We start from the raw sequence: 18,593 nt of genomic DNA, 5'->3' as shown, positions 1-18,593 counted from the left end.
ATCTCTGGAATCCATTGTTGGATTATACTGATTTTTGGATATACTGTTCTTATCACACTCCTCTACTAACTGACAGGAGGGATTTTAAGGCACACAATGCGTTTGTCAGAAAGCATTATTTGACATTTCCTAAAAAACAAAAGGAAATAAACCTGTAGGGTAGTTTTGGTTGTCGATTGATTGCTCTCTCTTCCATTGTTGGATCATGTCTATTTTTGGATATGTGGTGCATCTAGATGGTGCCTTCATTCTGGATGGTGGAGATTGGAAACCCACTCTCTGGCAAGGGTTCGTACATGTTTAATAGTAGCTCGTCAATTTTCAATTTAACTCGGTTTTATTCAGATCTAGGGAGCTCCAACCGTTGGATTATTTTGATTTTGAAATATATTATGCACAACTCTAAGCTCTGTGTTCTGACCGTTAGGTTTGGAAATAAAATCTAAGGTGGATGACGTATTGCTTTTTAAATCGATTGCTAGTTTTGGCAAAATTTAGGAAGCTTGATTAAATACATGTTTTGATGAAATGAGAATTGTGTGGGTGTTAGGGGTTATGGAAGATGTAATGGTAAAATATGTTCTTGTTATTTGTATTGTTTAGATTAATTGTGTATTCTTTAAATAAGGGGAACAATTATTATTGTCGCACGTCAACCGCATGGCGTCCGTTTGGCGATTTTTCGTTTCGTTGCTTAATTGGTTCTTGGGAGTCGTCACCTAGTATTTCATTTAGGGTTACTAGGAAACCCGAGTGTACTGGTCTTGTCAGAGATTCACGGGTAAGGGACTAGTTGTGGTTAGGGAAGGTATTAGCACCCCTAACGCACCCTACCTGAGGTAAGCTGCTTCGTGCAAGGTTGTTAAAATCGTGATTCAACTCGTAAAATCATACGTTTTTACGAGTTGAATCAGGCTTTACGTGCTAAATCGTTTGCGAAACTCGGAACCGGGTAAAATCGGGTCAAAATCGGGTAAAATCATTAAAATCGGGTGAAATCGCTTAAAATCGCGATTTCACTGTCGATTCAACGATTTTACCCGCAGGAAATTAAATACAATTCAGGAGCCACGTGTCGACCGCCTATTGGATATGCCAAATCAAATGCAATTCATTAATCTCTCTTCACCGAATCAATCAATCTTCTCTCTTCTCTTCACAGTTCACATTCATTGTTCAAGACTTCAAGTTCATAAATCCCTAAATTGAAAACCCAAAATTCAAAATCCTCATCGAGGATTCCTCAGTGACTCGGTGTCTCGGACTCTCGGACTCTCGGTCTCTTAATCTCTTTCTCTCAACCAACAATCAACCACCATCCACCTCCATAACAACCCTCGCCAGTCGCCCCTGATCTTTTTTAATTTTCCATAATCGACGACCGACATCGTCCATTTCAGCAGCCACCGTGAGAAGCAGAGTCCACACAACAACAACGACGTCTCTGCAGTCTTCACCAGGTAAGTCTTCACCACAACCACTGGTTCTTTTTCCCTGTTTGTGGGTGCTTATTTTTCCAGTGCCAGGGGTGCTTTTTTTTTTCATTTCTCCATTTCTTACTCTGATGTAGTGATGTTAATATTAGTTTGATTGGATTCGCAGGCTCCAACTTTGACTGCAATATTGAGCTGCATCTGCTCAGCCTCCAAATTAACTGCTCAGAACAGAGGTAAGCTTCATTTCTTTACAGTGAGGATTTCAGAACAGAGGTAGCGTGTGTGTGACTCTGTTTTTTCTTGCACTGAATTTGGATGCTGAATTGTGAATTTGTGACAAATGGATTTTATTTGAAGAAAAATGTAATTGTGAGTCTGTTTGGATTTCAGAACAGGGGTGCACTGACTCTGTTTGGATTTCGAAAACAAAGTCTGTGAGTCTGTGATTGTGAATGGTTTGAGAGAAAACTAGGTTCTGATTTTGCAAATGTTTTGTTTATTTTTAGAGCTTACGAGACAGAGAGGAAAACACTACAAAGTTTGTGAACAACAAATAAATTATTTGGAGAAGAAAAACGTAAGTCTTTTTTGATAGCTGGATGTTTAGTATCTAAAATGTTTATGAATTCAGTATTAGTTTCTGAATGCAGTATTAGTTTCCGAATGCAGTATTAGTTTTTTTTTTATAGCTGGATGTTTAATATTAAAATTAATTATAATCATAAAATGTTTGGATTGATTACAGGGTTGATTGAGTTGATCTTTGAATTGTTAAACTTATGGCATCTAGAAAAAATGCTTCTAGTAATAGGCTTGATGTGGGATGGCAGCATGGTATAGATGTTGATAAAAATTCTAGAAAAGTTTTGTGCAAGTATTGTCAAAAAATTATTAGTGGAGGTATATTTCGTTTCAAACAACATTTGGCTTGCACTCGTAAGGATGTTGAGCCATGTCAACAAGTGCCAGAAAATGTTAAGCAGATGATTTTGGGTGTTTTAGTGAAAAATCTAGAGGCAGCTGAAAAGAAAAGAAAGGCCCTTCAATATAGTGGAAATGATGATGATGATGATGAAATAAAAGAAATTAGCTCCAAGGACAAAGGAAAGAGAGTAGCTAGTGGGAGTGGAAGTACACAAACAACTCTAAATCAATTGCTAAAAAATGATATTAGAGAAGAAACATGTCGACAAATTGCTAGGTTTTTCTACACTAGTGCAATTCCATTTAATTGTGTAAAAAACCCTGAGTTTATTAAGGCACTTGAAATGGTTGCAAAGCATGGGCCAGGTTTCAAGCCTCCATCCTACTATGATATTAGAGAGAAGTATTTGAAGCAAGAAGTGGATCAAACAATGAAATTGCTTGAGGAGTACAAGCTAGAATGGAAAAAAACAGGTTGTTCAATAATGTCTGATGGATGGACAGATAAAAAAAGACGTTGTATTTGTAACTTTTTGGTTAATAGTCCTAAAGGGACAATTTTTTTGTCATCGGTGGATACTTCTAATATGTCCAAGACTGCTGATAAGGTATTTGAGATGTTAGATGCCATTGTGGAGAGGATTGGGGAGGAAAATGTTGTTCAAGTAGTCACCGATAATGCTGCAAATTATAAGGCAGCGGGACAATTATTAATGGAAAAAAGAAAGAGTTTGTTTTGGACACCATGTGCTGCCCATTGTATTGACTTGATATCATAAGATTTTGAGAAGAAGTTAGAGGTTCATCAAGTAACTATTGCTAAGGGGAGGAATCACCTCATATATTTATTCAAGAACCATTCTTATTTCCATGCTAAGGCATTTTACGAAAGGAAGGGATTTGATTAGGTCTGCTGCCACTCGGTTTGCTACTGCATCTTTGACTCTAGGATGTTTGAATGATCATAAAATGCAACTGATGACTATGTTTACTTCCAACCAGTGGAGTTCATGTAGGTTTGCAAGAATAGAAGAAGGGAAACGAATTCAAAATTGTGTTCTGGACAGCAGGTTTTGGCATGATGTCACTATATGTATTAAGGCAGCATATCCTTTAATTAAAGTGCTTCGATTAGTTGATTCAGATGAGAAACCATCTATGGGTTTTATATATAAAGCAATGGATGAAGCAAAAGAGAAGATACAAGTGAATTTTGGTTCTGTGAAAAAAAGGTATATATCTTGCTAATTTTTATTTCAAATGTTGTCATCTATTAATATGAATGTTTTTCAATTGAGATATTCCTATATTGTAATGATATTTTTATTGTTTTGTTTTTATAGTTATATACCTATATGGAATATTGTTGATGCAAGATGGGAACTTCAACTCCATAGACCTTTACATGCAGCAACTTATTATTTGAATCCCCATTATCATTATAATCCCAATTTTAAGGTTAATGCCAACATTAAAATTGGATTATATCAATGCTTAGAAAGGATGGTGCCTAATGTAAATGAAAGGTGCAAAATTGACTTACAACTTGAATCATTCAAGGATGCATAAGGGTTGTTTGGCATTGACGCTGCCAAGACAGCAAGAGATAAAAAAAACTCCAGCTCAATGGTGGGATTCTTATGGGGATGAATGTCCAGAATTACAAAGATTTGCAATCCGAGTTCTAAGCTTGACTTGTACTTCATCTGGATGTGAGCGTAATTGGAGTGCATTTGAAATGGTAATTTTTTTTGTTTTTTAGTTTAAATATTGAAATATTTGATAAAAATCTTATAAATTTGAATTGTTTATTTAGGTTCATACAAAACGAAGAAATCGTTTGCACCAGAAAAAAATGAATGACTTGGTATTTGTAATGTGCAATCTGAAATTGAATGATAACCAAGTCAAAAAGCAAGCTGGTGATTTTGGTATAGAAGATGATCTTTCATCTGATGATAATTGGATAACCGAGGGAGAAAAACATCCAAACTTTGATTTGCTTGGTGCTATTGACAGTGCAACACGAAGACAAAATGGTGATGAAGATGAAAGTGATGAAGAAGAAATTCCTAATGATGTTGAAATGGAGATTCATGGTATTGAAGATGATTTGGATATTCAAATTGATGATATTGGTGTTGGTACTAGTAGTAGCACTAATGTTCATAATATTGGTGTTGGTACTAGTAGTGATACTAATAATCCTTTTGATGCTAATGATATTGATGAATGCTTGAGGAATGATAAGGAAGATGAAGGGAATGAAGCTGGTTTTAGTTTACATGACACACCAGCAGATTGTTTGTTTTAAGTTTGTTAATTCTTAGTTAATGAAAAGTTATTTTAAATTATGTATGACTTTTATTTGAACCATGTATTTTAAGATGTTTAAACTATGTATGAATTTTTATTTGAAGGCTTGAAATATGTATGAATTTTTATTTGAAACATGTTTTTTAAGGTGCTTGAACTATGTATAAATTTTTATTTGAAGCATGAATTTTTTTTTAATATATTTTAAAATTCCTTACGATTTTATGATTTTACGATCCGAGTTTGTGTGTAGCTTTCTGTGCCGTGTTAAAATCGTGATTTTAACAACCTTGGCTTCGTGGCTTTGATGTGTTAAAGAAGTTTTAAAAATTTTATCTTTTCATCGGATATTAGAAATATGACTTACGTGTAAGTTCATAATTCTTGACCGTGATCAATTCAAAATATTAAATTCTTCTTTATTCTTTGCAATTTTATCATAAATAAAAAAAATCCATAAAACAAATACAAACACACACATACACTTTTACTATATTTTTTTTTCTTTTTTTCTTACACACTACAAATTATACAAAATTCAAAAATTGAACAAAAATTACATTAAACACTTTAAAAATTACAAAACAAGCCCTAAAACTCCAGGAATTGCAGGAAGGTTCTGTGAAGCCTCAGGGATAGTAGGAACAGTGGTAAGTAGACTTCTGGAGCCGCAAGACAGTTGTGGACCGTTTGCTGCACACGCCACCGCCACTAGCGGCGGGTGGGTCCACACGCCGCCACCAAAAAAAACAGGCAAGCAAGGTTCAGTCACAGCTTGCTCCCTTCTTCACTTTACTGCCGGCGGTGAGTGGGTCCACACGCCGCCACCAGAAAAAACAGGCAAGCAGGGGTCAGTCACAGCTTGCTCCCTTCTTCACTTTACTGCCAGCGGTGAGGATCACCGTCACCTGCAACAAGAGAAAAATGCACAAAGTTGATTTTAATTTTATTTTCTCATTCTCAGATCTGGTTCTGTCAGTTTTTCAGGTCCATCTCATTTCTATTTTCTCTCTTCCTCCGGTGCTAGGTCTGGCGGTTGTCGTCCGTGGCCGCTGAAGCCGCGGTGGAGATGGGCGTGGCTCTCCGATCAGGGGGAAGGGAGAAATGGTGTCTACGGCTGAAGAGGGAGACTGTGGGTCTGTCGCTGATTGAAGAGGGAAGATCTGTTGGTTGTGCGTTGCAAGGTGATGCTCTCGGTGGTTGAGAGAGATGAGGGGATTTTGTTCTGTCAAAGTGAAGGCGCGGCTTCTCTTTGGTCTTGGCTGGATGCTCTAAGTCGGCTGAGGGGGGAAATGACTCTGGTTTTAGAGGGTGAGAGGCTGACAGTAGGGAGAGACAGCCGAGAGAGGGAAGATGACGGGGAGATGGGGGAGTGCAGATGTGGCTGCTCTGGTTTGGGAAAAGAAACTGGAAATGAGGGTTGTGTGTTGATGACCGGGCTTTAGGAGAAGGAAGGAAAATGAGGGCTGGTCTTCTTCTCTGTCGGCTTCAGGGAGAACTAAAGGAAGTGAGGGGTTGGTCTTGGTTTTTTTGGCTGAGGAGAAGGGGCTAGCCGAGAGGTTGTGTGCAGGGAGGAGATGGGGGCTACGACTTTATTTTTTAAAAGGGAGAACGGCGACCTCTTTTCATTTGCTGGGAGAGGGGAGCCTGGTGATGTAGTGTGAGGGAAGAGAGACCGAGGGGCAGCAGTTCTCTTCATTTTTGGCCAAATGGGGGGCGGCCGGGTGTTTTGGAAAAGATGGGTTTGCAGGGTTAGAGTTTTTTCTTGTTTTTTTTTTAATGTTTCAAAATTACCCCCCTCCTCTTGTGTGAATTATACACCCATATTAATAAGTAAAATGTTGCTTGAGCCTCAAAATTGGTCCCTCAACTTTTTTTTTTTGTAAATTTTGATTTTTCTTGTTATTTCTTGTATTTTTGAAAATGAGCAATATCAATGTCAACTCAATGAGGAAAATCAATGCTTTTAAAAATTACGTGTGAAAAGTCGAACGCGTTCTAAACGCATTTGAAAATTTAAATTTTTTTAGACGACGTTGAAAATGCGAAAAACGATGCAAATATATTAAAAACATATTTTTTTGGATTTTCCAAAAATTTTATCAAAAAGGCGGGTCAAAAAATGGTTAACAACAGATGCCCCCTCTTTACAATGCTTACGAAGCGAAACTCCTCAATGTTTTGCATAGTAAGCTTTGTAAAGAAAAGAGAAAAAAATGATCTCATTATCTTGGGCAACCTGCCCCTTTTAAAGAAAAGTGGTCTATTTTCAAGGGCAACCAGCCCACACACTCACACTGATTTATTTTCACGGGCGACCTGCCCCTACAAACTCACACTGGTCTATTTTCACGGGCGACCTACCCACACACACTCACAATGGTCTATTTTCAGGGGCGACCACCCACACACACTTACCCTGGTCTATTTTGTGGGCAGCTGCCCAAGTGAAAAAAAGGAAGAGTGGTCTCATTGTACTGGGTGACCTACCCAGGTGGAAGAATGGCTTCATTGTAATGGGTGACCTACCCAGATAAAAAAAACAAGGAGAATTGGTCGCGTTGTAATGGGTGATCTACCCAGAAAAATGTTGGTCTCATTGTAATGGGTGACCTGCTCAAGAAAAAAGGAATGAATGGTCTCATTATAATGGGTGACCTACCCAAGTGGAAGAATGGCCTCATTGTAATAGGTGACCTACCCAGATAAAAAAAACATGGAGAATTAGTCGCGTCGTAATGGGTGACCTACCCCGAAAAATATTGATCTCATTGTAATGTGTGACCTACCCAGAAAAATATTGGTCTCATTGTAATGGGTGACCTACCCAAGAAAAAAAGGAAAGAGTGGTCTCATTGTAATGGGTGACCTACCCAGATGGAAGAATGGCTTCATTGTAATGGGTGACCTACCCAGATAAAAAAATATGGAGAATTGGTCGCGTTATAATGGGTGACCTACCCATAAAAAATGTTGGTCTCATTGTAATGGGTGACCTACCTAAGGAAAAAAGAAAAAGTTGTCTCATTGTAATGGGTGACCTACCCAAGTGAAAACAACATGGAGAATTGGTCGCGTTGTAATGGGTGACCTACCCAGAAAAATATTGATCTCATTGTAATGGGTGACCTACCCAAGTGAAAGAGTGGTCTCATTGTAATGGGTGACCTACCCAAGTGAAAAAAACATGGTGAAATGGTCGCGTTGTAATGGGTGACCTACCTAGAAAAAATGTTGGTGAGGGCTCAAAGGCGCACTCGAAAGAAGGTAGGGTTAGAAAACGCATTACCTGAGAAGTGAGGGCTCAAAGGCGCAGTTGAAAGGAGGTAGGGTTAGAAAATGCACTACCCTAGAGATGGTGGCTCAAAGGCACACTCCAAATGAGGTAGAGTTAGAAAACGCACTACCTGAGAAGTGAGGGCTCAAAGGCGCACTCAAAAGGAAGTGAGGGCACAAAGGTGCACTCGAAATGAGGTAGGGTTAGAAAACACACTACCCAAAAGGTGATGATGAAACACCGATCAAACAATGTTGAAAGCAATGCATTATGATCAATATGCATGTATACTTACTTGAGAAATATAGGTCCCCATTCCTTCATGGTGTCTTTCTTTTCTCAAAAGTTGGAGTATTAGCAGTAGACTTTGATGGCTTTTTTGCTCTTACTTACTCGAGTCATCTCTTGTGATCTTGACCTCTAGGAAAGACTTGATATCATCATACTTCTTTGTCTTCCGCCCCTTTATCTCAAGGGTTGCCAATTTTGCCCGACATTTTTCTTAGGAAGGGAATCACGGAGCCAACCCTATCAGGAGTTTTTGATTGCCCCCTATAGTGATCATGCCCCCAAGTATTCAATGCGGGTTTAGGGATGAGGCTATGTGAAGGAATGTTTGACAAAGAGTTGTTTACATGTAGAATTTTTGGAATTTCAAAGCTATTCCAGACACAGAAATCATTTTGAAATCAATTCAAAGCAAACTCATTCTGAAGAAATTCAAGTGATTCCTATGAAGAGGTTTTCAAAAGTGATGAAAACTCTTTGTTTTGCTTTTGGTGAAAAATGTGAAGTGACGTTTGGTTGGTCAAAAAATGGTTCAAAATTCAACTTGAGGGTTATAGAGAACCAGTGTTCAAGGCATTCATTTTATTTGCATGAATAATAATTTGGTTTGCATGAGAAAGCACTGCTTACCGATCTAAATTGCTTGCCTTTGATCAGAAAGGGCTTGATTAGGCACGTAATGTAGGCTTGAGCTATTGGTTATGAAGAAAAATGATATTTACAAGCTCAAAAGGTGTTTAAGGGATTTCAAGACTAAGTATCACTTGTGCTTATTTCTTGACCTTTTTGTCATTTGAATGTCTTTCCAAAATGGTCTATCGTGCCCCCAGTGTTGGGCTTAGGTTTTTCATTTGTTTTTTTCTTTCTTCACTTAGTTGAGCATCATTATATCAGTTATTTTTGTGAGAAGCTCAATTCTTTTGGACCCTTTGGTTTTTTTTTTCTTCATGCCCCCAGCTTTGTTTGGACACTTTTAATTATTGAGAATTTTCTTTTATGCCCCCAGTTTGCTTGGACACTTTCAATCATTGAGGTTTTTTTTTGTCTCTTGCACTTGCCCTCAGTGTAGGGTGTGATCCTAGCCAAGGTTATTTTCAAAAACAGTACTAGGCTCAAAAGAGGACCGCGAAGGATATATTTTAGCCTCGTGAAAAGATTATCAAAGATGGTCTTTCTTCATTCCAAATGCATGCATTTAGGATCGGTAAGCCTTGCTTACATGCAAGTATGCAAAGTGATTTCTCATTATTCATTCAAATGAAACTCAACTTTTAAGTCACTTCATGGTGTTTTTTTGTTTTTTTTTTCTCAAATTTTTTTTTTCAGGTTTTCTAGGTGTATGGTTACCTTTCTAAGGAATCACTTGAATTTTCAGAACTTGTTTGTTTGGACAAACACCAATATGATTTCTGTTTTGTACTAAACTTTGAATTCCCAAAAATCCTTGTGAACATGTGTGATCATGCATAGTTTTGGAAGAAAGAGGGAAACACACCAAAAGATTTTTGGCGCAATAGTTTCATGCTTAAAGGTTATGCTCAATGTGTTATTTGCATGAAATAGCAACAAAATGAAGGTATGTTAAGAACACAGGAAAACACATGATTTTATTAACAAGAAAGGCTCATTTGACAGAGAAAGTCTCATTTGATAGAGAAAGTCTTGTGGCATTATGAGCTTACCAATAAGACTGAAACAGGTTGAAACAAAAAACAAGAAGCTTTGAAGACATGATCAAACAGAGGTAGTTTTTTTTTGGACAGAAAAAGAATAGGCTCCATTATGCAAATGTGGTGCAATTCCCCTTCGATCAGCCTTCCCACAAAAGCTTTTGCAGAAGTTTTGGATTGTGTTGAGGCTCTTGACCATGTTTGCCCCCAATTTCTTCAGGTTGAGTCGTTGATGGATTTGAACAAAGATGATAGGTCGATTGGAAAGAACATTCCTTAGAGTTATTTTTCAGTATTTGCTGGAGGAAGCTAGAGGTGAGTCAAGCTTGTCTTCAGAGACTCAAACTCTTCTTGAAAATAGATGTTATGGTGAGCACGCTTTTCATCTTTCATGTTTCTCGCTCAAAGTTGGGTGTTGTAAACTCGTGGGGGACCTATTTTTCATCCCGATACATGGATGATAAATATATGACATGTAATATATATGATAAACTCGCTCTTTGAGGGGTGACATATGATCATAACTATTGCATTATGAAACAAGAATCTTGATTCCTACCCAAACTCTACAATGGAAATTTTTTGAGTGACGATCTTTGTGTTACCCACAAGTCTTAAGTTCAAGATGCTTCAAGAAGGGTTTGCCCTGATGCAAATAAAAATAGCACATACAACCTAAGGACAGGTTTTATTCATTATGTGAACATGGGTAGGTTTTCTACCTGCTCTCAAAAGGGTCTCATATCTGCCTAGTGACGATCTTCGTAAAGACAGTATAGGGGCGTTGCAAGAAATGGTTAAGGCACGTGTACCCACCATTACCAAACAGGCACTCAGATATGAGTTAGGTGTTTCACGCATCTGAACCCTGACCAATAGTTATAGGACAGATCGCTAGTTCCCCACCTAACCTAGAAGCTTGTGTGTGCTTTCAAAAAATAAAAACATATGATGCATGGGACAGTTCTACAAAAATGCATGGAAAATACATTAACAAAAAAGAGACAAAAAAGCAAAAACTTAAACACATCAAATACACAAAGCTTAGTCCAATATTGTCAGAAACAATACCTTCCTCAGTGGAGTCGTCATTTTGTCGCACATCAACCGCGCGGCGTCTATTTGGCGATCTTTTGGTTCGTTGCTTGATTGATTCTTGGGAGTCGCCACCTAGTATTTCATTGAGGGTTACTAGGAAACCCGGGTCTACTAATCTTGTCAGAGATTCACGGGTACGGGACTGGTTGTGGTTATGAAAGGTATTAGCACCCCTAAATGCACCCTACCTGAGGTAAGCTACTTCTTGGCTTTGATGTGTTAAAGAAGTTTTAAAAATTTTGTCTTTTCATCAGATATTAGAAATACAACTTACGTGTAAGTTCATAATTATTGACCGTGATCAAATCAAAATATTAAATTCTTCTTTATTCTTTGCAATTTTATCATAAATAAAAAAAAACATCCATAAAACAAATACAAACACACACATACACTTTTACTATATTTTTTTTTCTTTTTTTTTCTTACATACTACAAATTATACAAAATTCAAAAACTGAACAAAAATTACATTAAACACTTTAAAAATTACAAAAAAGCCCCTAAAACTCCAGGAATTGCAGGAAGGGTTTTGTGAAGCCTCAAGGATAGCAGGAATAGTGGCAGGCAGACTTCTAGAGCTGCAAGACAGTTGTGAAGTGTTTGTTGCACGCGCCACCGCCACTGGCGGTGCGTGGGTCCAGGCGTCGCCACCAGAAAAAACAGGCAAGCAGGGGTCAGTCATGGCTTGCTCCCCTCTTCACTTTACTGCCGGCGGTGCTCTTCTTTTTTGGCCAAATAGGGGGCGACCAGGTGTTTTGGAAAAGATGGGTTTGTAGGGTTAGGGTTTTTTTGTGTTTTTTTTAATGCTTCAAAATTGCCGTTTTTCTTCGATAATTATAATATTTTTCTTCAAATTTATTAACTTAACTTAATAACAATAACAACAAACACAACAACAATTTTACCCTTGAAATCAAATCTATGTTTTTTTTTTCAAAATTATTGATATATTTTTAAAATTATTTAATTATGATATTAATAATATTAATTATAATAAAAACAATAAAATTTATAACACATAATAATATTTTTAATATTAACAATATTGATTATAATACAAATAATAATATTTTTAATATTAATAATATTAAAAATAAAAATAATTTTAATATAAATAATAATATTTTTAATATTAATAATAACAATAAACTTACCTAAGTTTAAGGGAGTCTGACTATAACACCAAGACCAAGAGCTTTGGACCATCTAAAATGAGGGACTCAGAAGCCTTAATCCATTAGAGCTGGGTGAGGATGCAAGATCCAAAAGCATTAGGTCCTAATGCGGACCCGTTAGCCTAAGATCTGACACTTAACCTAATTATCTTGGGTTAGGTAGGGCTGCAATAATCAAGAGCCTTGGGTCTGCCCACTGCTACTCCTTTATATTAAAATCAAGGGCCTTGGGTCAGGTAGGGCTGCAACTTGGTCCTCGCATGTCCTTTCAGCCGCAAGTTAATAATAATGAAAATAATTAATTTTACCCTTCAAATCAAATCTATATTTTTTTTATACTAATAAAATTTGTTTCAAATTTAATAATATTTATGATATTAATAATAAAATCAAACTTAGTTGACCTAAGTTTTTATAGTTTTTAATAACCTCAAATAAAACTTATTTTGTTTCTTCAATTATAATAATAATTTACTTCAAATTTATTAATTTAATAATAATAATAAGAAGAATTTTACTCTTCAAATCAAATATGTTGTTGTTTTTTGAAAATTAATGATATATTTTGAAAATTTCTTAATTATGATATTAATAATATTAATTATAATAAAACAATAAAATTTATAATACAAATAATAATATTTTTAATATTAACAATATTAATTATAATAAAAATAATAATATTTATAATACAAATAATAATACTTTTAATATTAATAATAACAATAAACTTACCCAAATTTAAGTGGATCCGGCTACAATACCAGGTCTAAGAGCTTTGAGCCCCTCTTAAATGGCGGATCCAAAAGCCTTGGGTCTGATTACATTATGAATCCATCAAAGGTGGGTAAAGACGCAAAACCCAAGAGTATTGGATCCTGACGCTGACCCATTAGCCCAGGGTCTGACTACTGACCCAATAATCTTGGGCCAGACAAGACTGCAAGACCTAGGGGACGTGGGTCTGCCCCCTGCCATTCCCAAGCAATGTGGGTCTGGCATGCCCTTTTAGACCCAAGTTAATTAAAATAAAAATATTTGATTTTACCCTTCAAATCACATATATGTTTTTTTTATAGTAACAAAATTTATTTCAAATTTATTAATATGAATGAATTTAAAAATATTTATGATATTCACAATAATATTAAACTTATTTGATTTAAGTTTTTATAGTTTTTAATACCCTCAAATAAAACTTATTGTTTTTATTTGATAATAATAATATTTTTCTTCAAATTTATTAATTTAATGATAATAATAATAATAATAATAATAATAATAATTTAACCCTTGAAATCAAATCTATGTTTGTTTTTCAAAATTAATGATATATTTTCAAAATTTCTTAATTATGATATTAATAATATTAATTATAAAAACAAGAAAATTTATAACACAAATAATAATATTTTTTATATTAAAATTAAAAATATTTTTAATACAAATAATAATATTTTTAATATTAATAATAACAATAAACTTACCCAAGTTGAAGTGAATCCGGCAACAATACCAGGCCAAAGAGCTTCGGGCACCTCTTAAACGAGGAACTAAAAAGCCTTGAGTTTGGCTGCATTCTGAACCCATTATATTTTGGTAAGGATTTAAGACCTAAGAGCATTGGATGTTGAGGTGAACGCATTAGCCTAGGGTCTGACTCTTAATCTAATTGTCTTGAGCCAAGTAGGGCTACAAAATTCAAGGGACTTAGGTCTAGCATGCTCTTCCATACCTAAGTTAATAGTAATAAAAATAATTGATTTTACCCTTCAAATCACATATATGTTTTTTTTGATAGTAGTAAAATTTATTTCAAATTTAATAATATTTATGATATTAATAATAATATTAAATTTATCTTACCTAAGTTTTTATAGTTTTTAATCCCCTCAAATAAAACTTATTGTTTTTTTTCGATAATAATAATATTATTCTTCAAATTTATTAATTTAATAATAATAATAATAATAATAATAATAATAATAATAATAATAATTTTACCATTGAAATCAAATCTATGTTTTTTTTTCAAAATGAATGATATATTTTTAAAATTTCTTAATTATGATATTAATAATATTAATTATAATAAAAACAAGAAAATTTATAACACAAATAATAATTTTTTTAATATTAAAAATATTAAAATTAAAAAAAAATATTACAAATAATAATATTTTTTATATTAATAATAACAATAACCTTACACAAATTTAAGTGGGTCCGACTGTAACACAAGGCTCAAGAGCTTTGGGTACCTCTTAAATGAGGGACTTAAATGTCTTGGGTCTAGCTGCAATCAGAACCCATTATATTTGGGTGAGGACGCGAGACTTAAGAGTATTGGATGCTGAGACGGACCCATTAGCTTAGGATTTAACTCTTGACCCAAAGGACTTGGACTAGTTAGGGCTGCAAATCTCAAGGGACTTGGTCTTCCCGTAGTCTCTTTCAAGCAATTTGACTTTGACATGCCCTTCCAGTTCTAAGTTAATAATAATAAAAATAATTAATTTTATGCTTTAAATCACATATATGTTTTTTTTTATAGTAATAAAATTTATTTTAAATTTAATAATATTTATGATATTAATAATAACATTAAACTTATCTTACCTAGGTTCTTATAGTTTTTAATCCCCTCAAGTAAAACTTATTGTTTTTCTTTGATAATAATAATATTTTTCTTCAAATTTATTAATTTAATAATAATAATATTAATAATTTTACCCTTCAAATAAAATCTATGGCTATTTTTCAAAATTAATAATATATTTTTAAAATTTCTTAATTATGATATTAAAAATATTAATTATAATAAAAACAATAATAATATTTTTCCCCTTCAAATAAAATCTATGGTTGTTTTTCAAAATTAATTATATATTTTTAAAATTTTGTAATTATGATATTAATAAAAACAATAAAATTTATAATATAAATAATAATATTTTTAATATTAGGAATATTAATTATAATACAAATAATAATATTTTTAATATTAATAATAACAATACAATTACTCAAGTTTAAGTGGATCTGGCTGTAACACCAGGCAGAAGAGTTTTGGACCCCTCTTAAATAACGGATCTAAAAGTCTTGAGTCTTGTTGCATTCCGAACCCATTAGAGTTGGGTAAAGACGAAAAACTCAAGAGCATTGGGTCTTCATGCGAATCCATTAACCTAGGATCTAACTCTTGACCCAATTATCTGGTGCTAGGAAGGGCTACAAGACCTAGGGGACAAGTCTATATATATTTTATTGCTATTTGCATTGATCAAATCACACTATCTTGCCGCTTAACCTCAAGCATTACTCAGTTGTAAGAAACTTGACCGACTAATTTCACAAATACATGGAGGATAGGTCGTTCAAGCAAAAGATATTGTATGAACATTTCTTTGCAAGCTTACACGCACACACTGAATCTTCCTAATTTACTAGTAAAAAGATGATGGCTTCACCATTTTAAGTGAGAAACTTATAAAATAGAGAGAAAAACCTTAACCTATCTTCATCATCTCTTTACAACTTCATATTCTAAGTTTGCAAGTCATAAAAGAAAAGGTGAAAACCAATGAAGTGTTGGTTTAGTAGTTAGGCACCGTTATATCCTTGCAAGGGTGAGAATATAAATTTGATTCTTGAGAAGCGTGCTTGTTGGGAGAGGCAGCCACAAACCTCGAATGAGACTAGTCTCACTTTTTAAAAAGGGTGCGAGGATACCCAAGAAACACCAAAAAAAAAAGACAAATCAAAGAAAGTCCCATAAACCCATATAACAAACCTAAATTGAAAATCCTATTTAAATATACTTCGTTGCTACTGTTGTTGCCTCTTCTGATGCTGATGTTGTTCGTGCTCGTGCTCGTGCTCGTGCTCGTACCAGTGCCTGTGCTCGTGCTCGTACTCGTGCTGCTGTTATTGTTGCTTGTGCTGGTGTCGGTGCTGGTGTTGGTGGCTGCTGCTTCTAGCGATTGTGGTGCTGCTGCTAGTAGCGGTTGTGCTGCTGCTAGTGACTGGTTCTGTTTCAATAAATTAATTAGGTTTTTGCATGTGAAATATGCAAGAATATGTTGGATTTATTTGTCTAAAAATAATAATTTCATGTATTTCAAATATTGTTGATAAAGATATTAGATTGAAAAATTAAATATTTCTTTTTATCTTTTTTTTATCATTATTAATAGAGATACATAGAGCGATTAAAAAGATTAAAAAGTTGTTGTGGGCTGGGTTTTTTTTTTGTTAATTTCGTAACAGATGAAGCCTATTCCAAAAATCATAATGTTTAGGATAGAAAATCAGGATTTTTTTTTGTTCAGAAGTTAAGTTCAAGGGGTTTTTTTTTTTAGTACAATTTGGCCTTTTTCTTTCCTGAAAAGGAACTGTCCATTCTGTTAACAAACAAAAAGCGTAGTGATGTTTTAAAACCCAACCAAACACAGAAATTTAAATGCCAAATCAAAGGAAAGCTCAGGAATAGAACACTTGGCTGTTGAAAACTCGAAATACCAATGAAATGCACGTAAATTTTGTTCTTACCTGGCTACTTGTAGAGAGTCCAACATCATAAACCATGGTGAGATCAGTCTTGAAAAGTCCAAATGATCGCTCAGAACCAGGTCCAGGTTTCAAGTCTTCGTCATAAAGAGCAAAGAGGTATGTATCCACTGATTTTCCTGGCATGAGTGGAGTGCCCACCATCGATCGAAGGTGTGCAATCAAATTGCCATTGTAAGCCTTGGCATTCTCAATGCTTGGCCCTACGTCGTTGTCATCTCCTTTAAATGGCCATCCAGTCTCAGCCACCACAATCTCAACATTCTTAAATCCCATAAAATTCAGTGCAGAATAAACTGCATCCACCTGCAATTGATTAAACCACTTGTCAGTAACATTTTTATTCGATCATCTATTGATACAAAATTTACGCACTTGCAATTTGATTTACTCTCACCTGAGCATCGAACATGTTCATGTACTTGATCTTAGTGTTTCCATCCGTTCGTCCTGCATTCGGCTGGAAAAGGCAGAAAGCAAGAGTCTCAGGCCTTGTATCGCTTCTGTAGGCATAGTAAGGGTAGGGATTGATTGCGAAAGGCGAACCATTCGCACTATTAAACTTCAACAAGCCCTTCATCAGATCCCCATAACTTGGATCAAAGCTTCCAGAAGAAGGTGGCTCAGACTGCTTAAGCACTCCCATCGAATGAACTGTGGAGACCTTAATTTTACCCCCGAGCGATGCATCATTTAGAGCATTCTGTACATTTTGCATTGCTGGTAAGAGCTTGTTCATGAGATTCTGGTCATTGGAAGTCATGACCTCGTTGCCAACAGTGATGAGGATGATATTGCTAGCTGGATAGAAGGGAAGCACGTTCGTGTTGATCCAGCTCTTGGAAAAATTGGGATCAGAGGCTAGTCCTGGAATGTCACCATTTGCAGTGCCGATAACAATTCCAATTCCGGTGTTGGCTAAGGCTTTGATTATGGCGGGGTCCGATCCATATAATCGGACCTTTTGGATTGAAGTGGATTAAAGAAGCTTTGCGGTGGATGGTGGTGGTGGAAGGTTGTCCGCAACTTGGCCATAGTTTATACCGATGAATGATTGCGAGCCTGCACAAAAAGCAGCAAAATTTAAAGCAGATGATGAAACATCAATTTTTAAACGACAAAACAGAACAACAACATTTTTTGTTTTCATAGACTGAAATGAAGACAGCTCAGTTAAGGTAAATTCTTTAGAAATGGAAGGAGGTAATTAAAATAGAAAGAGACGCAAACTTACTTGCGATTTTTACAGTCTGTAAGGAGGAAAGGAGTAGGAAAGCAACAGTATAAGGAAGCATCACCATGGCTCGGGAGGAGCGGTTTCTATTCTGCATTTTTTGAAACTGGAGTGGGCATTAAATATAGAAGATGCTACAAATCGGGGGCAGAAGCGTAATAAACTTCAAGTTAAATTTATATAAACTAATTCTTTAAAGGTGTTTTAGTAGGGCCCTTAACATTATGTTTTAGGAATTAAATTTTTTATTTATTTCATGTGATTTTTTTGAGTTGAGGATCTCTTAAATTTATGTATTCTTGGAAGCAAAGTTGATGAGATAAAGTTTAAATTTATAGCATAAAAACATATTTAAAAGAAAAAATACCAAACATAAAAAAATAGCATGGCTTTTCTAGAATTCGTAAGAAAATGTACTTTTGCCTTTTATCGCATATTTATTTAGTCAAACCGAACTGATTAATTATTCTATTCATTAATTTTTTTTTATTACCTTGGTTAATCCTATATATTCGAATCTAATAGATAACTATGTTTTCAACCATTTTTAAAGTGTATTTTTAAACAGATGCAACGGTTGTGACAATGCCTAGTGTTAGTTGT

At 35.1% G+C, this 18,593-nt stretch overlaps 1 protein-coding gene and 1 pseudogene across 1 annotated transcript; one reads left to right on the top strand and one right to left on the bottom strand.

Annotated features, from left to right (window-relative positions):
• Positions 1-2,215: 2,215 nt before the first annotated feature.
• LOC133682909 (uncharacterized) lies at positions 2,216-3,139 on the top strand. Its single transcript, XM_062106450.1, has one exon. It carries the CDS (start codon positions 2,216-2,218, stop codon positions 3,137-3,139), a length of 924 nt encoding a protein of 307 aa, XP_061962434.1.
• Positions 3,140-5,527: 2,388 nt separating this feature from the next.
• On the bottom strand, positions 5,528-18,087 carry LOC133682908 (glucan endo-1,3-beta-glucosidase 7-like; annotated as a pseudogene).
• Positions 18,088-18,593: the final 506 nt, after the last annotated feature.

This window comes from Populus nigra, chromosome 2, assembly GCF_951802175.1.
Source record: "Populus nigra chromosome 2, ddPopNigr1.1, whole genome shotgun sequence".
Lineage (NCBI taxonomy): Eukaryota > Viridiplantae > Streptophyta > Magnoliopsida > Malpighiales > Salicaceae > Populus > Populus nigra.
Note: the sequence above shows the minus strand (reverse complement) of the source record. Positions and strands in the feature narration are given on the sequence as shown.